At 35.6% G+C, this 24,209-nt stretch overlaps 1 protein-coding gene and 2 long non-coding RNA genes across 8 annotated transcripts in view; 2 read left to right on the top strand and 1 right to left on the bottom strand.

The window, feature by feature from the left end:
- The window catches only part of LOC126877110 (venom serine protease Bi-VSP-like), a 119,837-nt gene extending 106,439 nt beyond the window's left edge, over nt 1-13,398 (top strand). For 2 of the 4 annotated variants that reach the window (XR_007694754.1, XR_007694753.1), the window contains exons 2-4: nt 11,583-11,837; nt 11,909-12,106; nt 12,275-12,349. Coding sequence is in view for 1 of the 4 variants with exons in the window: in XM_050639943.1 (XP_050495900.1) it covers nt 12,442-12,596; nt 12,925-13,080 (311 nt within the window). In the remaining 3 variants the exon portion in view is untranslated. Of the gene's footprint in view, nt 1-9,649; nt 10,492-11,582; nt 11,838-11,908; nt 12,107-12,274; nt 12,350-12,441; nt 12,597-12,924 lie in introns of those variants that run through there. The other 2 variants (XR_007694752.1, XM_050639943.1) reach the window with 2 other exon arrangements.
- LOC126877114 (uncharacterized) lies at nt 3,754-9,006 on the bottom strand. Of its 3 annotated transcripts, none has more exons than XR_007694758.1 (4): nt 8,828-9,006; nt 7,751-8,427; nt 4,766-7,599; nt 3,754-4,664 (listed from the first exon to the last, which is right to left on the bottom strand). It is a non-coding gene; the product is annotated as an uncharacterized LOC126877114 (long non-coding RNA). The 3 variants fall into 3 exon arrangements; XR_007694757.1 differs by having other exon boundaries at nt 3,754-7,599; nt 7,751-7,984; nt 8,259-8,427; XR_007694756.1 differs by having other exon boundaries at nt 3,754-7,599.
- Nucleotides 13,399-14,325: 927 nt separating the features above from the next.
- Nucleotides 14,326-15,038, top strand: LOC126877118 (uncharacterized). Its single transcript, XR_007694762.1, has 3 exons — nt 14,326-14,421; nt 14,634-14,729; nt 14,806-15,038. It is a non-coding gene; the product is annotated as an uncharacterized LOC126877118 (long non-coding RNA).
- Nucleotides 15,039-24,209: the final 9,171 nt, after the last annotated feature.

Genomic DNA, 24,209 nt, shown 5'->3' with positions numbered 1-24,209 from the left:
ATAGCATATAGAGGATTTAATTAATGTGTGGATCAACGTATGTATCACTATATGTAACAATAATATTGACTGTATATGTACGTGTGTAATAAAAGATTTCCGGTTTACAATGTTTACGATACTGATATAAAAATACCATATAGAGGATTTAATTAACGTGTATATCTACGTATATATCATTATATGTAACAGTAACATTATGTGCATATGCGTATAATATTGGTTAAATGTGTTAAAGTGAAATGTTATTTACCTATTCAAGATAGCAAAGTAAACATACCATATAGAGGATTTACTACTGTTAACACTCGGTATTCTCGTATTCAAAGTATTTAACCAAATAATTTGGGAATCCAGCCTACGAGCTTGTATTTAATATGATTATATTTAATATAACAACTTTACTCAATATACGCGTAGGATTTTAAATGTCATGAGGGTTGCAGCGGACTCAATTTTAATGTACCACACTTATACGTTAAACGTTTTGCTCATTGGTGACCTTATCTTAATCTTTCTCTTCTGCTATGCGAGTGACACAGTAAGTTTGATAGTAATCGGAACACGCGATTTCTTTAAAACACAATCTTGTTTTCCGCCCGACGAACACGATACGAGACGAGAGAATGATTTATGAACGCGATTTTCGAGTGATTCTTTTCGACAACTATTAAGCTTCATTTATAGCAATAATCACTACCATAATCATGGTCAATCGTGGATGACGCAGTTACGCATTAATTCACTTTAACAATCCTAAATAATGGTTAATATCATACTGTAAATGTACACGTTAAAATTACGCTAATGACAGTTGCCTCGTACAATTTGTTCATTTACTTTGCAACTACTTTGTACATTTACTTTGTCGTTCTATTAAATTTATACACAATAGTATTTATTCTCGTTTTAATTTAAAATGAAATATGTTATTGTATGAATAGCAGAATATTCAAATAATTGAAGCAACTTTTTGTCCTCTAATTAATGATTCTCATTTAAAAAAATTTAAGAATTTTAATCAAGAAGATTTTGAAGTCTCGATCTAAAATGACCAAGGATTGAAACAGAGAATATTTTGATGCCAACAAATACATATTCTTCAGATATGAAACAAATGTGATAATAAAAATCGATGTACATGAATGAATGTTGAAATATTGGAAAATTGTATAATTATATCCATTCTTTGTTGCGTTTAGATGTTTCAATTAATGTTTCATCAGAATTTTTATCGAATATTTTAGAGGTACTGGCTGTAAGGTTTTTTTTTAAATTAAAATTAAAATTAAAATTAAATGTAAGAACAGATTCAAAGTATAACATTTAAAAATTTGTGGTTATAAAATTTACTTGTATGTCATAATTATGTAAGTGAATTAATCTCATAATTAATTAAATGAATTTATTCTATGTGAGTAAATTATATTTATCTATAATAAGTCTTAACTTATTATTAATAATCAGCTAACACTGCATAATACTAAGTAAAGTAACTGAAAATTCTCGACGTGAGAATTAATTATAATTTCAACAAGAAAATAAAAAAGAAAAGAAAAGAAAAGAAAAAAAAAATTCTATGTAAGTGATTGTTCTATGTAAGTAATTCTATGTAAGTGATTTGGGGCTCGGCCAGTACCTTGCCCTTCTTTGGGATATTCCGAATTATCTGTCCTCTCCGAGCTGCAAATCTGATATCTCAGATGTTAGGGAAACTCCCTGGCCGGTAAGGCACGATAGACAGATGAGATTAAACGGCTGGTGGAGAGGGCAATCATCAACAGAGGGTCACACCGTGCGGATACAATACTGGGGTCTCAATAAAATCTTACAACCGTGGTGTTCAGAACATCAAACTCTGTTTGCATACACCCGGTGCACATAAAGTGTCAAATTACACTAACACTGGATTTATTGAACCTCTTTCACCTTGACCAGTGGCTCTTTAGTTTATGATTTGCAACAGAATCCCTGCATCAACGCAGGTTCACGAAACATACAACTTCACGCACCAAATATCGATTACAGTCAATCGACACTAACAATCAATAATTTGTCTGCGAGATGCTCCTCTGGAAGTTTTAACTATATATATTCCGGTTTTAACTATATATATTTAACTATATATATTAACTATATATTTTCCCTAGGAACAGTAAGATTTTAACGATACAACTTTATCAAGAGATCTTAATGTCATAAACGGTATCGAAACTTCGTAATTAATATTGTTAAGGAAGAAAATATTGGTAATCTCCTCGAACGACGAGCGCTTGATATTCACAATTAGAACTCGATATCTTAGCTTCTTATAATATCCTAATAAAATGTTATTTATCGATTACAATTGTCCTGTCGTATTTTATTGTGTTTGCTTTATAAATGTGAACTTTATTCAAAAAGAGTTCATCGATATAACGGTATTGAAGAGAACTACTCGAGAAACTATATCTAGCGCTTGGATGGAGGGATTGCTTGCTTCTTACAATCGAATAATTGGAGTGTAACTAGAAACACGAACGTGTAGTTTAGCAATGGAGAAGAACTTTAGAACGACAGCAATTTTCTTCTTGTTTCTTTGAGAAAGGCACCGTTCATTTTATGTTTGACGAGAATGGGGTTGTTGGACGAATTTGATTAAAAAGGAAAGATCTTTAACAAATATTCTTCCCATTGATACATTCCTATATTTTTGATTTAATTATTTGAAAATGCAATTTTGCATATACCTATGTGCAATTATATACTATAATCGCAGGCGTTTCTTTAAACTGATGTACTATTGAAACAAGGCAAAATATCGTCAAATTCTTCTAGATTCAATTTCTCAAAAGAATGGCTCTATTGATTAACCAAACATAGTTCCCATAAGCATATACGTACTTCTCAGAAAAGATAGTTATATCTAGATCAATATTACCCCCACAGTGACCTATATGTCAAAGAAAAAAAAGACACATCAGGTATTAAATCATACTACTATTACGTCCACTATCTCTACAAATCCTCCACTCTTGGAAAAGTCTATCTTATTCAAACGTAACGTAACTCAAATTAAATCTTTTCCATCATCATAAATACGAAACATTTATAAAATTATCATCTTCGATTATTTACTCAACATCTAGCTAACAAAATCTTCTCCATCGCCGTACCCCTTAATCCTGACCGCGTACAATTAACGTATGAATAGTTAATTTATTGAAATTTAAACGACCATTTTACGCTACTTGTACTCGAATGATTTTAGGATCTTGCTGTATCTCTTGCACAGTGTTATACTGACAGGCGAGAAACATAGAAACGTAACTTCCGATCCACTGATTTACCCTAAACACACGATGATAGGTTATACGGTGGACGCAATACAGAAGCGTTTCCGATGCAATTCGAAGGTGCGTTGTTACAATGGAGTTCATCGATCCATAGTGACTATTTCCCCGCCAACTACAGCCTGTAATAACGGAATAGCTAATAAAGTATATCCTGTCGATTTAATCGTTACCCCCACGGTGCACCGCGCGCACGGAGATCGGATCGGTGATTTTCACGTGATGTTTCGCAAATCGTGAGGCGCTCGCGTGATTCGCGCGTTTTAAGCGTTCCCGCTCTTCCCGTCCGATAGAAAGAGAAAGGGAACAGGGGGTGGAAGGAAGAGGGAAGATACGTGATGCGGGTTCAACCTGCCGCGGGAACCTTTAAAGAAGGTCGGTGCAACGGGAGAGATGTAATTTTAATAAATTGGAGAACAAGTCATTGTAAAAGATTGATATTCAGATGTTGGAGATGCAGCAGATTTGCAACTCGCTGGAATTAAGTTAGTTAAGGTGTTGAAAACCTAACGTCTTTTCAAAGGCGTTTGCCGCGTTTCTTTTCAAATCAAAATACATACATACGATACGTACAATGTATGCGCCTAAAGTTTTAAAGTTAATTTCTATTCAAGGAATGGACTGTTTTATTATAGATTTAGGAAATTGAAAAGAAGCAATTGCTTGTTTCTAAGAAAGAATCGCGAGAAGTACAGTTAGAAACTGTATTGTGAATCACTTTTCCTGGTTTCCGTAACGAGGAAGTGAAAAAAAAAAACGCAGACAAGTCAGCGTTTACCGCAGCTAAATGGAAGATACGCAGGTACGAGTCGTTACAGTTTTGTCGTTGCAACGATTCCCGCTGCGTAATTTGATAATGAATAGTTGAAAAATAGCAGCGTTGTGTCCGTACTCTTTAATATCCCATTATATGGAAGTTAACGACCGGAAAATACACCGCTCGACTACTTGAAGGAAGTAGCTCATGAGCAAGTCTTTTGTATCCTCGCAATGGTATAATTCCTGTAACGTCTCGTTCTCGGAGGATTTATTTCGTTGATTTGTACTTGTTTATTGCTTTTGTGTTTTCATGAATGGAGCATGTCGCATGCGAATCGTAATATGGTTTTAATGGCGTTTCGACTTCAATGATATCAGCGGCTGATTGCGCTTCCCGTAAGAAGCTTCCAATCATTATGTATTTTAGGAACAACAAATAAGGATATTTAGAGAACGAATTAATTATTCAATTGTTCGCGCAAGAAATACCTGTCTCTTTTTCGAAAGTTATAAATGCTGTTTTCAAAGAGTTCCTTAGCTCACCATAAACCAGATAAGAATCTTTGGTTCCGTCTAGAAAAAGAAACCTTCAGATCAAACCGAAAGGGGTTCGGATTATATTTTCTAATCGTATTTGTATATTTCTTTTTACGGTCAGCTTGTCATCCACGTACAATCGAACAGAGAGTCCATTAATTATTTCCCTTCGACTTGTTTCAGGGGGAGCATCTCGGAAGCCATGCCGGCTGACGAGTTCGCTGGAAATCGAAACAGAAGCAAATCAAGACTGCAACCACCTTAACGAACCGCTATTATCACTGGCAAGGTCATCGGGCAGACCGGATCTAATCATGCTCACGCCGACCATGCTTCCTGTGCACTCGTTCCTCTTTCTTAACGACGTCAACCAGAAGATCGGGTGCTAAAAAATTCGAAATCGAGTTGATTGAAAATCTCAAGGAATATTAAAAAAAAAATACGAATAAACAATTTGATATAGAAATCATCCATTTTGGGCAAAGAAAAGAAACAATCAGAAAAAGGAATAACCACAGAAACTCTGAATTTCATTGCTTCCTAATGGTACTTCCTTGGATATTTTTACATTCTGGAGACGTGAACGAACTCTGAAAAACAGAAACGACTTCTATCGGATGATCGAAAGAACTACCTGGACACTGAGTATAATTATTCACACGTGCGGATGCCATTTCCGGCATGTTTCTCCATGAAGAAGGTCAGCTTCAGTTTTTGCCACTTGTAGATAGAAGTTGAAGTGGCGGACGTCTTAACGAGGTTGCTAGAATGTCAAAGAAATAGATGAGGGAAATATTATGAAGATATATTTAGGAATATCTAATTGAGCATTTAATTAAGAACTTAATCGAAAGACCAAAATAAGTTGGTTCTTGAGACCAAGTACCTATCTAAGTATAATAGTCTTTCGTACTTACGGTTTAGTGAGAGGACTCGAGTAAAACGATTACTCGTTAAAAGGAACAATAGAATAATCATGCCTCCGCAGACGGTGGTCTCTGCTTTCATGCCTCATCGCGGAGAATCTCAGCGAAAAAAGTGTCCCGAAGCGTGAGCTGAAAGGTGGCTATGTAGGCTGCCTAGTGAATGCCGTCGCCATGGTGGAGCTGGCGTGTAGCAACTCCCTAAGTCCAGGAACCTAATCCTGCGTCAGAAAGACAAAATTCGCTACGGAGAAAAGTAAACAAAAATATATATATAGGGAAGAAGAGACAAAGATTAAAGATTGTTAAGAATTAGAGGTAATTTAATGATAAAAGGGAGAAAGAATTGTGCAAAAATTCTACTGGGAAAGAAAAGAAAGAAGAAGCCTCCAACGAGAAAGACGTGCTCAGAAGCGAGTCCCGCGTAGCGCCATGTAGAGGAGCAGGAAGAAGCGCAGTTTTCCACTTAATTTAATCGTTTTACATAAAACATTTCAATCTTTTTTCTTCTAAATACTTTACCTATATTTCATCTGGCTGAATATTCCATATTTTTAAAGCTTGTTGATAATTACAAATACGTAATTATCATTCTGAAGCTAGAAATTTGAAATAAAATTGCTCAGCGCGAAAGGAAATAATTCAACGTTTTATATATAGCTGTTAAAATGATATAATAAGTTTCAATAAAATAGCTTCACTAAAATTTGTGGTTTTTTTCCTTTTCTATTTTTTTTTTTTTTTTTTTGTTTTATGTGTTCAAGGGCGAACGTTCCCTCTCATTTCTTGTAAAGGGCTGACGATTCAGTGGATGGTCCGGGTAAATTTAAATTGTAAATGAACGCATTGCTGGTTTCAAGTAAAAGCCTGGATAAGAGCGGATATGGTATGAGAGTCTGTCGTGGAAAGGGGAACAGGCCGCTTTTATTTGTAAAGTTTGAATCTCCTCGATATTGAAGATGTTGAAGCTGCAAGTATGTATTTCATTTTAATCCATTCGAGACCGAGATTTAATTGTAAGACGATACCTAGGTGTCGGTACGATCTGAATGTTTAGTTAGAATGATTCTGTGTTTTACTCTCTCCAGGGTATCCTTTTCATACTTTGATTTTAAATCGACGACAATCTTGAATAGTATGCCTCATATTTTTAAAATATAAAATTATATACTACGTTATTCTATAATGTATTATGTACAGTTAAATATATATATATAATAATTCTATATTGAAAAAAATATGAAATTAACATGATATATACATTACTACATAAGTTATATATAAAATATGTATATTATACCCTTGCCTACTGACTGATATGAATTTCTTTCGGTCTCGAATGCGTTAAAAGAGAGCGCAAAGAAGGCGAAATTACTTATTGTAATTAGTAAAACGACCTGAGAGGCAGACAGATACAAGAAAGAAGGAATATTATATTAGCGGCATTATCATGTTTTTGCTCTCTTTAAGTCTTTCATCGAGACAGACAATCTACAGGTATTAATCGACCAATTTCTCCAAGCTGATAACTTCGAATTGATGTTTCTATATAAGAAGTGTTATGTGTTAATCTGTCTAAATGTTTAAAAGGTGTTATAAATTAAATGTTGTTAAACGATACGTAATTGCGTTTTGATCGTAAATTTTACTATCAAAGGGTCTTTTATGTATGCGTGATCATTGTGAATTATTACAATTTATGTGATCGATATTAAAGGTGTTTAAAAGCATGTATTATTTTCTATATTATTATTCTCCTATATTATTATCCTATATTATTATAATATCCAATTACATGTTGATACACAAGATATACAGATTATTATTTATAACGTTTTGGTTTTCTTAATTGAGTCATTCATTTAGTACAAATGATAAGAAATTAGTAATAATTCACAAAAAAAGGATATCGTAGTAGAAATATTATAAAAAAACATTTTCTGTTTTAGTGTAGAGTTACTCCTTCTTACAGACAGTGTCGTACAAATCTGTACGTCTCTGAGAAAATGTAGGTATCTGAGCCCTTACTTCCTCAACAACTTTTAGATCTGATAGAAAAAAGAAACATACGAAGTAATAAGTAATGCTTACTAATAAATTCAACAAATACAGAGGAAGATGGCTAAATCGATAAATTAACGAGACTAAAAATTAATTACATCATGGATCTCTCGCTTTTAATTTTAAGCTGTAAATTACCGATATCGGTGACTGCCATATTCTCTTGAGTTTCCAAATCGTAAAGAATCTTTCCCCAGGGATTGGTCAACTGTGTATGTCCCCATGCGACGTAACTTGCTTAAGGAACACGAGCCGGTGATATGCAGGCAACGTATAATTGATTATCATTCGCTCTGAAACGCTGAAGTAATGACCAGTGCAGTGGTCCAGTGGTCATATTGAATGCCGCTGGATATATCAGCATTTGGCAACCTAACCCAGAGAAGCAGGAAATATGAAGCCACCGAATACCAATTAACTTCGTAGTTGCACGATTCACATTCCATCATTTCTGAATATGCGAGGACAGTCCTCTTATTGTGCTTTTAATTCTTTTATTTGTTTCATTTTCAGCAAATATACTGGTTTTTTAAATTAAGCTTCTTTTTATACAGAGTTACAGATTATATTAATTTTATATAGAATATATTTAAGAAAGATATTTAATTTTTTGCTAGTTAAGTATTGATCGATTAAGTTACTGTACCTTTGTTCCGATAAATGCGTGCCATTTCCTCGAATCTAATATCATAGCAAATGCCAATACCTATTTTGCAGCCCTTCACATCGAACGTCGTTAGGGAGTTACCAGGACTGAGTGAATCACTCTCTCGAAAAGTAATCTTATTAGGAATGTCGATGTCGAATAGATGTACCTAATAACATAAAAATGTAGTCGCTAATTCTATTGCTGCAACTTTTGTAATTTAATATCAAAGTTACCAACTCCTAAACTTTAATTATTTTTTATTTAATAACTGACAGCGTTTTTATCACTTTCTTTTATTAAAAAATCCTATCATTTAATAATGTTTAAAAAGGAGAAAAAATAAGTATAATAATATTTTAAGTATGTGAAAAATTTATACAACACAAACACATTACAACAAAAATGGGCGTTTCCCGTATCATAACGTATTTTATAAACCGTAAATTATAGAATTGGTTATAGTATACGTATGTACATATGTATATTCCTAAATTATTCCTAGATAGAGTCACTTTCTTCGCCCCAATATTTTCAAATTCAAAGCCATAAAGGAATATATTACTTACCTTTCGGTGTTTTGCTATCAAAGTTCCATCGGGACCCCAAATAGTACAGGTATTGTACAATTTATCGCCCCCTATTTCAGGCATCGTACCACCAACTACATAGATGTTGTTTTCTTTAGCTGCGTTCGATGAAGCAACGCTCGTTTCACCATCAGGAATACTCTCGGCGTATTTTGGAAAGTACTCTGCATTGCAATATTTCAATTAATGAAGAATAACTGTCTTTTGTTCCAACCATAAATTAAATTGAAATGTTTGTCAGTTTTTTATTTTTTAAATTATTAAAATAACTAAGTTTTATATTTCGACTTAATTAAATATGCAATTACTTAGCTAATAGTATATATAATAAATTGTTTCTACAGGTTCAAAATGAAAAATGAATATTTAGAAATATTTAATTACGACAATGCTATTTGTGTTAGCATCAGTGGCTTGTTACTCAACGACTTTGCTAGTACTTTTTCAAACATAAAGTTAGTTTTCAATTAACACTTATACTAGAGGCGGAATTATAAATGCAAAATAATTGATAATACTAATTTATAAGTACCTAATTATTAGTATCTTAAAAAATATATTTATACAAAAATCACGATAATCATGAAAATGGGGAAATCCTATATTCTCGAATCAATTCACAATTTATTTTGCATATTAATTAGATTCCGCGCTCATCAGTACGTACTCACTGGCGACATCGAGAAAATTCCTGTATCGGCAATTCCTCGTACGACCAGAGGATCGGAAATATCAAAGGATATTATGGCGCAGCGCGAGTGGAGAAACAGAAACATATGAGCTTAACACCGTAATACTCTTATCATAGAAATAGAAGCAGTCCTCAATTCCCGCCCGCTAACTCCTATCTCCACCGATCCAAATGATCTCCTAGCCCTCACTCCCGGACATTTCCTCATTGGCGATTCATTAATGTGCTTACGTGATCGAGATTTCAGAGACATTCCATCGAACCGACTCTCCAAATGGCAGCATATCCAACAGCTTAAACAACATTTTTGGAACCGCTGGCATAAGGAGTATTTGAACGAGCTAACCAACCGCAATAAATGGAGCAAGGGTGGACACAGCATCCAAAAGGGCACAATCGTCATCCTCAGAGAGGACAACGTTCCCTCCATGCATTGGCCTCTGGGCCGAGTTATCAAGGTTCAACCAGGCGCCGATGGTGTCATCCGGACAGCTACAGTTCAGACGGCAAAGAGCATTTTGGATCGGGGCGTCAAAAGGCTTGTCCCACTGCCAATTCAACCCGATCTCGAGAAACCCGAACAACTAGCCACCGAGACGAAATAAGATGGGAACTTCAACCACACCTCGCTAGTTTGATCGGTACCCTCTCAACGGGGGGAGAATGTTACGCCATGCGGCTTACAATAGGTCATATTCTTAACTATCGATCGCGGCACTATAATGTCGCAGACGGATCGTCGCGTCTGCCCGGCAAACAAACATTGTAGTGGCAAGCGCATGGTTCATTAAGCAGGGCGACTTCCAGAAACGTCGACTCGTGGCCCGTATTTTACCTCGCAGTAAAAGAATGTGGCGTGATCCGAACGTAGTGGGGGTCGCCTTCCAGAAAAAACGAAAAAAATCGAAAGGCGTTCAGAACTTTTCGAGATGTCGAACCGTCAACACATGTGGTATGTCGCGCATTACTTATCAACCAAAACGCAGTTACATTTTTTTTGTTCCATTTATATCTTTCTAGTTAATAAGTTGTTGAAATAAACATTAATTTATTTGTGTTAATTCTGTGGAATTTCGTTGAACTACCCTTATTATCATAATCGAAATAAGGGGATCGATCAGTTCGTGGCGTCGATTATTTAATCGTAACGGGAACTTACAACTCTCGTTGACGTGCTATCTCGCGATCGCGTCTCTCCGCGAACGGTCGAAACAAAATGATTCACTAAAAACTGTCCTGAATTCCTAAGAATTTATTTACCGCAAAACTGACAAAGTGTTTATTTAAAACATGAGGTTGAAGGTAGTCCTTTTCTTTCATTTCATTCATTTTCATTTTCTTTCTTAAGTATGGCTAACACAATATCTAATCAATTAAAATTTTATATTTTCACGTGAAAAGTTTCTTTAGATAATTATTATCAACATGATGACTAACTCTTACGGATTAATACGTGTCTGTAGGGCAATCCGGTGGACTTGATCGGCCTTTTACTTCGAAAGTTGAGTAATCGGTGTCGCTTTCTTACGCATCTTTGAACTGTATAAATGTTTTAAAATTGTTTGATCCAGAATGTACCACACCGGACAATCAAGAAGGCAGGTGCCTTGACTACAGAAAATGTAAACCTCTGCAAGAAATATGGCAGATACAGTACCGTACAGCCACCGATTTTTATAGACGATCAGTGTGCAGATACCAGGGCAATGTTACGATCGTTTGCTGTCCGAACGATCCAAACAAAGAGAAGAGAGAAATTTTAATAAAAACTGTGTATAAGTATAAGGCTTTGCGACCACCATACTGTGGTTTTAGCAACGTCTCTCATACCAGGGTGGTCGATGGTAAACCAGCTGAACTTGGTACGTTTTATGTCTTTCTTTCCGATTAATAATAAGCCATTTACTGCAAAGAATGAACTTTAAAGGCATTAAACAGCACATCAATGTACATTTCAATTAGACTAAATAATAATGCTATGATTTTATCGGTAGTAACTTTACTTATTAACTTGAATTATTTCTTTCTTTTACTTCATGTTAGGAAGAGTATCTTTTTGCTTGAAATAAAAAATTGATATAGGAGTAATAATATGGATAGAGATCAAAAACTGTTAGGGCAGAAATTACACGTTTGAACTTTATAGTTCAGTATAGTTCAAATAGAAATTATATAGAATTATTTAATAATTTGTATTCCACTGGAATAAAAATTTAATTTCTGTCTTTATCAAATCTCTATTTCAGAGTATTTGTACGTATGTACTTATCGTCTGCTGTATGATCGAATATCGAATAGGTAATAATCGTTGTTACCCGTTATGTGAGAAAAAATTATGTATATTCACAACTATGACTATTGCATTTTAGGCGCTTGGCCATGGATCGCTGCATTAGGTTTTCGTAATCCCCGAAACCCAGACAAACCACTATGGAAGTGCGGAGGTTCCCTGATATCGGCTAGGCATGTTTTGACCGCAGCACATTGTGCACATATGGATGGAATAGAAAACATACACAATCATAATATTGCCATTCTTAGATTGGTGGAGGAGGTGCCATTTTCGAGTAAGTCCTCAAATATATATATATATATATGCTATTGAGTATTACTGAAGTATCATATCCTGAAATTTCTTACTGTACACATATATTGTGTCATAAAGCGTGTATAATTCTTTCTCATACTTTTGGTCATTCGTTTCCTGCATTTTCATTTATTTTTTTATTTTTCAGGGTACGTATATCCCATTTGTACGAAAGAGCCCCTACGAAAGAGCAACTTCGTCGGCTATAACCCCCTTGTTGCTGGATCGGGAGCATTAAGATATAGTAAGTGATATCAATTTTATAATAAAATTAAATAGTTCCAGTCTTAAATATCTTTCTTATTTTCTTCGTAGGACGACCACGACGTAATGCATTAATGGAAGTACAAATGCCAGTGATTAAGAACGCCGAATGCAAAATAGCTTATTCCAAATTTCCTAATGCACCTGATATCACTGATGGTATAATATGCGCCGAACATGCTCAGGGTGGAGAGGATTCTTGTACGGTAATTAAGTTACAGAGTTACTACAAACTATACGGTATCTGAAGACACGTCGATTCGAATTAACATCAAATCGACGTCTTAAACATTAAAAATAATAGATAAACACAATTTAATAGTTTTGCCCACTTCTCACACCTCGTTATGGTATTTAATCTAATTTCCTTCTAATCTTAGTTTTGCTCAAAATACATATAACATGTACGTTATAAATTGGAGTATTTCAATACACAAATCAATAGAAGATTATTACTGTATATAAGTATAATTTCAATACAATTCGATCGATATATTTCAGTATCTTTGATTAAAAATTTAACGATCCTTTCAGGCTGACCGCGGCGGACCACTGCTGATACAACATGAATTAACCTCGTATTTAATAGGTATTGTGTCTTATGCTTATAAGTGCGGCACAGCTGGGTATCCCAGCGTTTACACTAGGGTCACATCGTACCTTGACTTCATTCTCCAAGCGATGCAATAATATGATATTACTGTTCCATAAATATCATTGTGTAAAAAACGTAAAGTTGGATTTTCTTATTGTGGAGATAAGAAACAGCTCAAATTTACATTGTTTTGTACGTTACAAATTATAGGCTTAAAATGTACGAAATGTAACTTTGAAACGACACTAATTTTTTACGCACGATAAACCTCCACGACTTAGGTATGTAAAGATGATAAACTTGTATTAATTCTATTAATTTGGTAATAATAAACCAACTTTCTGAGAAGTTCTGTAAATTTCGTTTCTGTTGTATCAAGAGAATAATGGAATATTCCACATAGATCGTATACTTCTTGTACGTACGTACAAAATTTTCCGGCTAATCTAAAACACTTCATAAGATAGAGAGCTTCTGGAAATTCGGACACAGAGAGTGCATAAAATACAAGATAAGTCTCGTGTCTTTCAAAATTATTTTTTATTCGCTAAAAACGTCCTGTGTACTCATGCAATCACATGCAACCTCGAAACTTCACTTATTTTTTATCACTTTCCAATTCAATACACAGTTTAAGCATTTTTGACTATATGTAAGAGAAATTTCCATTCAGCCAAAGGTGTACTTACAGATTATAGATTCCTATACGACTCTCAGTAAAAATTTATCCGCACTCCAGATAGTTAAAACTTCTGTCGACCGTATTGATCCATCTGCACTCTTCGTATGACGTCAATATCTGTTCAGTGCTGCTGCGCAGGTTTCTTTGTGTTACGTCAATTCGTTTGTGACCGTTGCGCGAGTAATGGCGCTTTGCAATGGTGATTTGCAGGAAAACAGTGCAGGATGCTGTGATTCGTTTCTTGTGGTCGGAGGTTATGTTTGATGCCTATATTTATCAAAGATTTAATGCACATTATGGAGAAAGTGTTTTGTCACGAAGTGTGTTTGAATGGGCACAAAAGTTCAAAGAAGATCGCACGAGTGTTATGAAAAAACAGCTGGACGCCCGTCCACATCCACGATGACAACATTGAACGTGCTCATGAACTTATGCTCTATGGAATAGACGAGTGACACTGGATAATGTGGCAAATCATTTGCAAATCAGCCACGGCTCTGCTTATGCAATAGTGCACGACAGATTTGGATTTTAAAAAGTTTGTGCGAGATGGATGCCGAAAAAGCTGATGAAAAGGTGAAGACGACGATGCATTCGTGGTTCGCAGCTCAGCCCAAAACATTTTTTAATGAGAAAATACAAAGGTCCTTCGGCAAATGGACAAAGTGTATACAGAAATCGAGTGATTATGTCAAAAAATGATGTATGTCTTTTTTGACAATTGCTTAAAATAAATTCTACACCGACAGAGCGGGTAACTTTTTACTCACCCTCGTAAGACACTTAAATTTCCAATCTATTATGATGAATAAAAGAGCTTATACTATTAAATCTAATTGTATTTTGTTGCATGAGAGTACACGTGTATGTGATGTACATTACCTTTATATCCCCTTGAACGCTTCAATATTGCGCATATATACTATATTTTGTACAGCTTCTATAAAATTTCGTATGTTTGTTTAGGCTGTTAATCTAGAGGCTGGAGTACAAAGAAGTGGCACAATGATGTGGGCTGATGACATTTATAATTATCAAGGAATCACCCCTACATTCGCTCAGGTATATATCGTTGACTATAACGTATTTAACATATATGATTGTTAGAATATTAATAATTAATTTTTAATTCTATCAGAATTTTAATGAAACTGTCCCTTGGGAAGGAAGAACTGATACCTTGATATCACGGTTTGTACATCCTATATATACGACAAATTTTAGAACATTATATAACGAAGAACCAGATCGTCGTGGCCATGTGATGTGAATAAAAGGACTTGAATTTGATGATATTTTTATAATGTTAGATAACATAACTAAGTATCTTCGCAGTAAGATAGGATGACATGGTTTACATGATCTTAATGTTGTTCACTCGAGTGATGATATTATAAGGAAAAGCGTAATATCACAGGTAGGATGATTCATAATTTAGAACTACTAACTCATGTATGTATTAAAAATTAAAGAAATATATTAAATTTTATAGGATATTTATGTTTAGTAACCAGTAATTCAGAGATTGGTATTCATGGTTACTATAACGAGGCTGTAGAAACGCACCCTTTCTTCTTTGCAAATGGTCCTGTATTTATGTCTAAGCCGAAACTGGAACCTCTGAATAATTTAGATTTATTCTTGTTATTTTCTAAAATACTTATCTACAGTATACCATAAGGAATGATACCGTATCGCACCTAATCAAGTGCCTTAAGAAACATCAACAGGATATCACAGTAAGTAATCCCTTATCGACAGATATGTAAGTAAAAGTTATCTGTCATTGTTATACACAATTATGTGTTAGTGTTATACACAGTTATTTATCATTTTCTATTAATTCAGTTGTAGCCACTACAATATCTATGACACTGGTAGTAATTATAAGAACAATAATGATGTTCTATAAGAGGAAATGATGATTAGGAACAAAAACTTACAGGTAAGTCAAAGTATATGTTATTTGCCATTTGAAAAGAAAGTTACTAACTTGGAATTTTTTGATAAATAATAATTGTGCAAAATATATTGGATTTCAAATTTGTCAAAAATTGATATTTAAGAAGCATTGTAATAATATAACATTAATATTTTGATTTTTCAGAAGATATCATGCGGTGGATGGATAATATGCAAAAAATATTAAGCAGTATATGAATTTTCCTATTGCGTAGAGATAACAAAATGAATTTTAAAAAATGTCGACACGGTAATAAGAAATAGCATCATGACAAAGAATATATAAAGACAGTTTCATTTTTTATAAATAAAAATTTGTTGTTCCAGATTTTGAAATACAGTGAAACGTTTAATTAGTATCTTAATATCTTTAAATAATTATTATTTTAGAATCAATTGTAATTGTATCATACGTACTTTTGAATTCGTGCAAGAACATATGTAATTTTGAAGTAGTTATTATTAGGAAACTGTTAGACGCGAACAGTATGCGAAAAGTTAGTATGCAGTGTAATAATTATCAATCAAAACACAAGAATTAAATTCTTGAGGAAAAAATTTCCGGAATTTCTTATTTACATGATTATAGAGAAATCCATAATAAAAAGGAGCTGCTTTCTAATACTTCGCTTCCTTGTAATGCCTACGTTAACAATAACGAGGTTCGACTTTTTGTTTTTAGAGGGATACTGGAAAATTTGAAAGTACAGTACCATTGGGAAGAAAATCACGATATTGAAAACGATATTTGCAAGTAAATTTCCAAAAAATCTGTTTTCAAATTTTCGCTTTCTATTTCACATTAAAAGAAAGGGAGGGCTGCCTTCTTTTTCTGCAAGACAAAACAAACATTCTGAATCTCGTATCAATGAATGATGTCAATAAGTTATTTTTCTTTTCAGATTGAACAATATTCCAGATTTATTCATAATTTCATACTACGCGAAGAATAGACTTTCATAGGTATATAAAGGAAATATTAAGTATAGGAAAACTCTTTTTCGTTGTAGGTGACATATGCTTCACGGTTGAACACATGTATTTTTGAACACATATAAATGAAAAAGTACTCTTATGGAGAAAAAGAATTGATACCTTCGATTGACATTAGATAATGTATATAAACTTATGAACAATCACTATCACTATCAGTTTGTATTTTAGGTGCACACGCAGATTTGTTGGAGTTCTTATAAAATGTACTTCCTGTACGAACGTTTTATTCTTCCAAATTTTACGATACTATGTCTCATATGATAACTATATGGATTAAACGTAATATAAATGATCCGAAAATAGACTCGAACGACATTAATTGTCTTTCTATTTATACCAATATCGAAAATACAAGTAAAGCTGGAGCAATAGTATGCAAGAATGGACTATTTATTATTTTAAACCAAATCATAGCATATTCAGAATGCACAGTATTATCATGAAATGTAAATGAATCAGTTGTAAACGAACGATTTTACTGTAAAATCGTTGCCGCCTTTTTTTCATCTGAAATATAGCAGCAATGAGTACATTCTTTTAATATATAATAAAACGAGATATCTTTATAAAGTTACATATGTCATCACTGGTAACTGTTATCTCGTATGACACCAAATATACCGTTAGTATGGAATGATATTTTTATGAAGATATACTTTAATGATAGATTTTATGAATGAAACGTTATATAAGAAAAATTATCTCTTGTTATTCTATGAAGTGTAGTAGCTAATGAAGATTAATTTTACGAAGTATTAGAGCAAAAGAGAATTAAAAAATTAAAAAGATCTAAATAAGATTGTTCGTGTGGCTTAATTATCTCAATTCTGGTACACCACTTGTTACATTCTAACTAATTAGCGCTAAACAATAACTTGCAAATATTAAAGATATTAACACCTAAAGGTTTTCAGGAAATTTTATAATATTTGATTATTGTATATCTAGTCATTGATTGATAAAATTTCTTGTATAAGCATAGATCGAGGTTGACGTCATACGCAGATTGCATATCATTGACAGGTATCGTTTTAATTTATTTTATGGCTAGAATCGTTTGAATATTATACGAATAATTATTTCCATTCGAACGATTAATAAATCACGTACCTATAAAAGATATATTACGAAAAAGAGGTGACGAAACAAAAAAATATTGGAAATTCCGTTGTCATTAGATCAATTACTTTTGCAATGATTTTTATTTCCATGTAATTACATATGAAATGGCTAATTCATTAACATCTCCTCGAATCGAATATAATTCGTTACACTTCACAACGATTCAAATAATGGACGGGAAATATATAATAACTTTCCTGTCCTTGCGTTAAAATAGTACTGTACAAATCAGATGATACAACCTAACCCCAACCTAACCCCAAAAAACCCAATTACATCCACATTGCATGACAGCACACTTGCAATGGATTTTTGTGATTTCAATGTCACAGACAATGACACAACTAATCAGAACACGTTCGAGGCTATAGACATTGAAATTACCGCGTGTTTAATACGTTTAAAGCATAAATCTAAATTTCACGCGATTATTTCTTTGTACATTGTGAAACTCTTAAATTATCTTAATCGAATAAATAATCCTAATGTAATAAAACATCTTGAAATAGACCTAGATATCTGAAACAGAAACTCGAAGGATAAGAAATCCTAAAAGGTACTAATCCTAAAATAACAAACTCCTAAATAATAAACAAGTGATAAAACCTGTTATAAATAATAAACCTTACCTGGAATAATCAAATCCTAACTAATCGAAAATAAAATAAGGCAAGCAATTCTTAATCTTTCAAGTAATTTTTCCGAAAACACAGAAAGATAGAGAAATTAAAAAGACGCAGCACAAATTGCAGCACAATGAAAGTTTCGGAGCGATGAATACGATCGTATTAAACTAAATAATTTTCAAAAGTGAAATTACACTGAAACGTATATCGATGATATTTGTCATTTCTACGATCTGTTTCGCTTGATCGTGCTTCTTTTCTGATGTAAATTCAATTTATAATACGAACTAAGTTTCCTTTATTATTATTAGTCCTGCGTCTTTTTAATTCGTCACTTCTTTTATTTCAGAACAATGACGGGCTCCAAGATGCTGTTCGGATGTTTGGCGTTAATTGCTTTTCTGCATCCATTAGTTCACGTTTGTACTTCGAGTAGTACAGCTCAAGGTTTGTACTTCGAGTTGTCTTTTTCCATGCACTTCAAATTCCAATACGATCTGGTCACGTGGCCTTCGTACAATTTCGAAATTTTACCTGTTTGGTAATCGTCAATGAAAAAAGAAGTTATGCGTGACCTCAACACATTGAAACAATTTTTATGATTTTTTATTTGCCGGTTGGTCAGCAAGTTAATGGAAAAATTTCACTTAACTATTCGCGTTAATCTCTTCGGTTTAACTTTTGGGAAATGCTTCGTTAGCTTCGGGAATATTCCAACGATTCGTTTTACGTACAAAATAAGCATGATAAATATTACATCACGGTAATGTAATATCGGAATATATTAAAGGTGTAATTTTGTTCGATTAATTATAATTTATTAATAATGGATTGAAAATACAGATATTAGTTAGACAGAGAAACGATGTTTGATTAACAGGAAAACTAAATGCAACGCTCGTATTTACAACAAATAACTTGACAACTATTTGGTAACTCTCTCTCTCTCTCTCTCTCTCTCTCTCTCTCTCACTAGCAACTCTAACACTCGACAACACTCGCAACTCAATTCTAACGACTCTATGCTTCGACGTCTCGATCAACTCTGATTCTCGCAACACGCACACTTTTCGATTCGCCTTGAATAGCGAAACCGTCCTTCTTCTAACGTTGTCTATTGTTTCCCTCATACCTATGTAAGAACTACCAACTACGTGCCTTTAGTCACGTAGGCACTCTTAAATGTAAACGAACCACAGAAACACGACGTACACGGTTTTTCTATTTTCAGCCGATCTCCAATCAAAGCTATTCTACGATATTACAATCGGCCTTTCCTGACAATCACATCTGCCCTCAGATGTGCTCATCATCGCCGCTCGCACTTACATCACTATCGTCAGCATTCCACCATTTCATGTGATCGGCTGCCGTGGAAGTTGTACGTGGCCCTTCGTGCTCCCCCTCTCGCTGCACTATGCATCGGTCATTTCGCAGGACTTTTATCACCCGATACGGTCCAAGAAACTTCGGATGCAGCTTTAGCCCGGGACCCCTCTGCATCCTCTCGATTGCCACTAGATCTCCCGTCCTGTATGCTGTCGCCTTCTTGCGTCTCCTGTTATACGCCCGCTTGTTTCGGATTTGGATCTCCTCAATCCGTCTCTTTGCGTCCGCACGCAGCTGATCTCGTTCCTCTTGGAACACCGCGGCCTGTTCGTCCTCGATGCTACTGCTCCTCTTTCGCTCTTCCTCTATCTTCCTCTCCGTTGTTTGTTTACCCATTTCACTCTTGTCAGGGGCTTTGATCGTCGTGGCAGCATCGTGACATTTTCGTAGGCTCGGTTCGTACATGGAAGACGTTAACAACTTACCATCTACCGAGACTATGATCTCTTCTTTTTCGAAGGTCTTCACGTTCATCGTGTCCTCGACAATCCCATCGTCGTCCTCGTCATCCACATCCTCTGTATATCGATATTATTGGAGGGATTCCGCACGTGCGACTTCCCTTGTCTTTTCGTTCGCCTTGCATTCACTCTCTTCGAGTCTATCCGAAAACTTGAAACAACCCTCACATCCGCAACGCTATCCTTCTCAGTAAATTCGCAAATATCATCAACAACATCCTGTTGCTGTTGTTTAGCCAGATTCTTCCTCCTCGTGATGTTCGCTAAGTCCTCCTGCTGGCCGCAAGAATCCGACGAGGACACCATCTCGTGGTCCACTTTACCAATCACCACGTGTCTTGCCACTATTCTCCGTTCCTCCGACACTTGCTGCACAGCTGCCCGATACTTCTTCAAAACTTCTGCTAACTCTTCTTTATTTTCTTCCAATTGCGACAGTAGCTCAGTTCGTTCGCGACTAGCTACATTAACACGATCTTCTGCTTCGGAACGTTGCCGCAGTACTTCCTGCAACGAAGCCTGCGTCTCATTCGGTTCTTGCTCCGGTGCCTGTTTCGCTTTAACTGCAACTGCTCTAGCGCATTCTGCATCTTCTAACTGGTTCTTCAGCTGTCGTAAAGCTGCTTTACCCGTCGAGTCACCTTTCGATCTCTCCAGCATCGTTTGAGCGTCTCTTAGCAATGCTTTGGTTCTCTTCAAATCTCTTTTTAGCCTATGTTGCATGTCCTTAACGTGTGACAAATCTATCTCACTCGCCTGTGTCTCTACATCTATCTTGAGGACTTCCGGACACTCATCGGGATTTTCGTCCTTTATTCTACTAATAAAAGATTCTCCCCCTTTTATACTTATTTCAACAGTGTCCAAAAAGTCTGCGCCAATAATAAGCGAATGTTGCATCACTGTGTCTGGAACTACGTGTATGGTTATACAGTACGACTCATTGTCTATAATAATGTTCGTGGAAAATTTCCCGAGCGTAAAATTCCTTCCGGAACCGACACCGCCAAATCCAACGATTTCCCGACTTAATCTGGGCGCTCCGATTTTCACATGCTGATCTGCTCGCATTAGAGTCAGCTCACTACCGGTGTCTATCAACGCGCTCAATTTGAAATTTTCCATCTTAACATCCTTACCACGCCTTGTTTGTAACGACCGAAACACGCTGTAAACTTTTTTTGAGGGCTCACCCAAATTGTCGCAACTTGATGCGATGTGTCCGTACTCCCTACATTTGAAGCAATTGTAGCATCGCGTCTTCCTCGCATCTCCAGATCGACCGGGTTCCTTGTTCCTCTCGGTTTCGGACAGCTTCGCCACCGGCTTTACCCTGTTACTCTTCGGCTCCTCAAATTTCGTCCTCATCTCCATATCTCTTTTTATCGCTTCGTAGCGCCTGAAACGCTCTTTTAATTGCTCGATATTCCTGGCTCCGTATAGCACAGTCTTGTTCGCGACCTCGTCGGGAATGCCTTGAATAATGTAGTCTATCAAGGATTGCGTATCAACCCTTCCTTGTTTTGCAATCCCGCACATGTGATACATATATTGTTGCAGACTCTCATCTGCTTTCTTCTTTCTATGGGATAACTCGCCATGTATCTGTTGGTCGCTTACTACATTTTCAAACTCATTCCTCAACGCCTTTTTTAGCTTTGCCCAGGACTTCGCGCATCGTTTTTGTCGTACGAAGGCCTGAGCGGAGCCTGCGAGTAATTTCTTAGCATAGGCCACCATGTGGGCGTCTGACCAACCCCACACTTCTGCCATTTCCTCGAAGTCTTCCACCCACTGATTTACCCTCAGCAGATCATCCCCGCTGAATTTCTCTAATGAGTCTTCCACGTCTTTAAGACTCAACATCGAACCGACGCATACCTTCTGCTGCTACTCATCGCGGTCCTGATACACCGCTCGCGTGCCTCTCCTGTATTCTCGCGCGCCTTGTTTATCGTCCTCGCCTTCACTTTCGTCGGAGCTCTCTTCTTCCGACGATACATCGTCTCCTTCTAGGGCCGCCTGTAGCCGCGCGCGTAGTTCGGATTTTCTTCCCGTTACCTTCAACCCCAAGCTAACGAGACGCGCTCTCAGCTCTTTCGTCCTCAGCTTCTCGAGGTCTTCCTCTCCCTCTTGACTGCGTTCGGCTCTCTGCTTGCTTCTTAGATCTCGCTGGTTTGTTGGTTCTTCGCCACGCTTCGAATCCTTAGGAGTAGATCGACCAGGTTTGCACGCTCTGTTCAACCTGGCAACCAGCACTGATCTCGCACCGGATATAGGCAGATTCATCTGTGCGAGCTTACTCCTCAGCTCCTCCAGCGTCAAATCCTCTTCACCCGACAATCGTTCGTCTTCAACGTTTGCCATTTTATTCTATTCTTTTCTACTCCCGCAGAAATAGCTCCGTTAAATCGTATCGTTTCTCTGTCTTATTCAATCCCGGACGAGCCCCCACTTGTAATATCGGAATATATTAATAATGGATTGAAAATACAGATATTAGTTAGACAGAGAAACGATGTTTGATTAACAGGAAAACTAAATGCAACGCTCGTATTTACAACAAATAACTTGATAACTATTTGGTAACTCTCTCTCTCTCTCTCTCTCTCTCTCTCTCTCTCTCACTAGCAACTCTAACACTCGACAACACTCGCAACTCAATTCTAACGACTCTATGCTTCGACGTCTCGATCAACTCTGATTCTCGCAACACGCACACTTTTCGATTCGCCTTGGATAGCGAAACCGTCCTTCTTCTAACGCGTTTTTAATACGCGATGGCGCTATCACTTTCTAAAAGCGTCGTCTTTACATTTCCGATGGCCACGGGCACATCCGACTGCCAGATATACAATGTGTTATAAGAGTATCATTACCATACTTTTCATGAAAAGAGCAATTTTTCTTGATAACTATACTCTGTAACATAGATTGAAGTCGCTGATTTGATCCCTCTGATATCGTTGTCTTATGAGAGTCTCGTCTGGTCTTGATTGGTTCTGTTGACTCTTATCGTTGTGAAAAATCGATTCGTTGTGTACCTTTTTTGTATAGAGAATTATTTTGTGGTAGAATATAATGTTGTAATATTTGTGGTCTTTACTTTACTAATTTTGTCACTGAGCCGCTCTTTGGTTAGTTGAGCGATTCATATTCCGCATATATTCCGTACTTGCTTCGCTTGGTACTTTTATAATTTTCGCAGTTACAATAAAAAATTTAATTCTTAACAGATTAAAGATTTAACCTCTTGCTTTATAGTGTACAATAATTTTTTTTTTTTTTTTTTTTTTGTATAGGTTATGTGATCCATAGTTTGAGTAAGTAGTACATATATATATATATTTAAGATTAATATTTTATCAGTTTCTGTTCGTAACAACATCGAAGTAGTCAATAAGTTTGAAGAGTATAATTAAGGAAGTTATGAAGCAAGAGGTTAAGAACAAATTCTGAAAGAGGTTATGTACAACTCAGTAGTACTGCTTTACATTACTTTGCGAATTACTTTTCAAGCATAAAAATAGTTTAACAGCCACTTATAGTTACTTCCTTACCATTACATTCATTAAATTCGTTTGATTTTGTAAACAAAATAACCACGCTGACCAGTCTCTTATTTAAAATAGAATTATTTTGTCATATATCCAACAGTTTACTTTCTCTTCGCTTTGTCTCGTATTACGACTTTATAACGGTGTTTCTTTAAACTTTAAACGATCGTAATAAATGTATTTACGGACGATGACTGATATCTGGTCTGTCTTAAAGTTGCAACTAATTAGTGCCCCGTTACTTTGGACGTTATGAAATGTTGTATAACCAAAGACTTATCTTCTCTTTTGGTAGTTGCATAAGAGAAGACTGAGCCGTTGAAACGCTCGAATAGATTAGCTGATTCGCTTAACGTATTTTTACTTCCGACGAGCTAAACACAAGAGCAGAAAGCACATAAGGAATAATACAGAAACGTCAAACGTATA

The sequence above is a fragment of the Bombus huntii genome, unplaced genomic scaffold, assembly GCF_024542735.1.
Source record: "Bombus huntii isolate Logan2020A unplaced genomic scaffold, iyBomHunt1.1 ctg00000122.1, whole genome shotgun sequence".
NCBI lineage: Eukaryota > Metazoa > Arthropoda > Insecta > Hymenoptera > Apidae > Bombus > Bombus huntii.
Note: the sequence above shows the minus strand (reverse complement) of the source record. Positions and strands in the feature narration are given on the sequence as shown.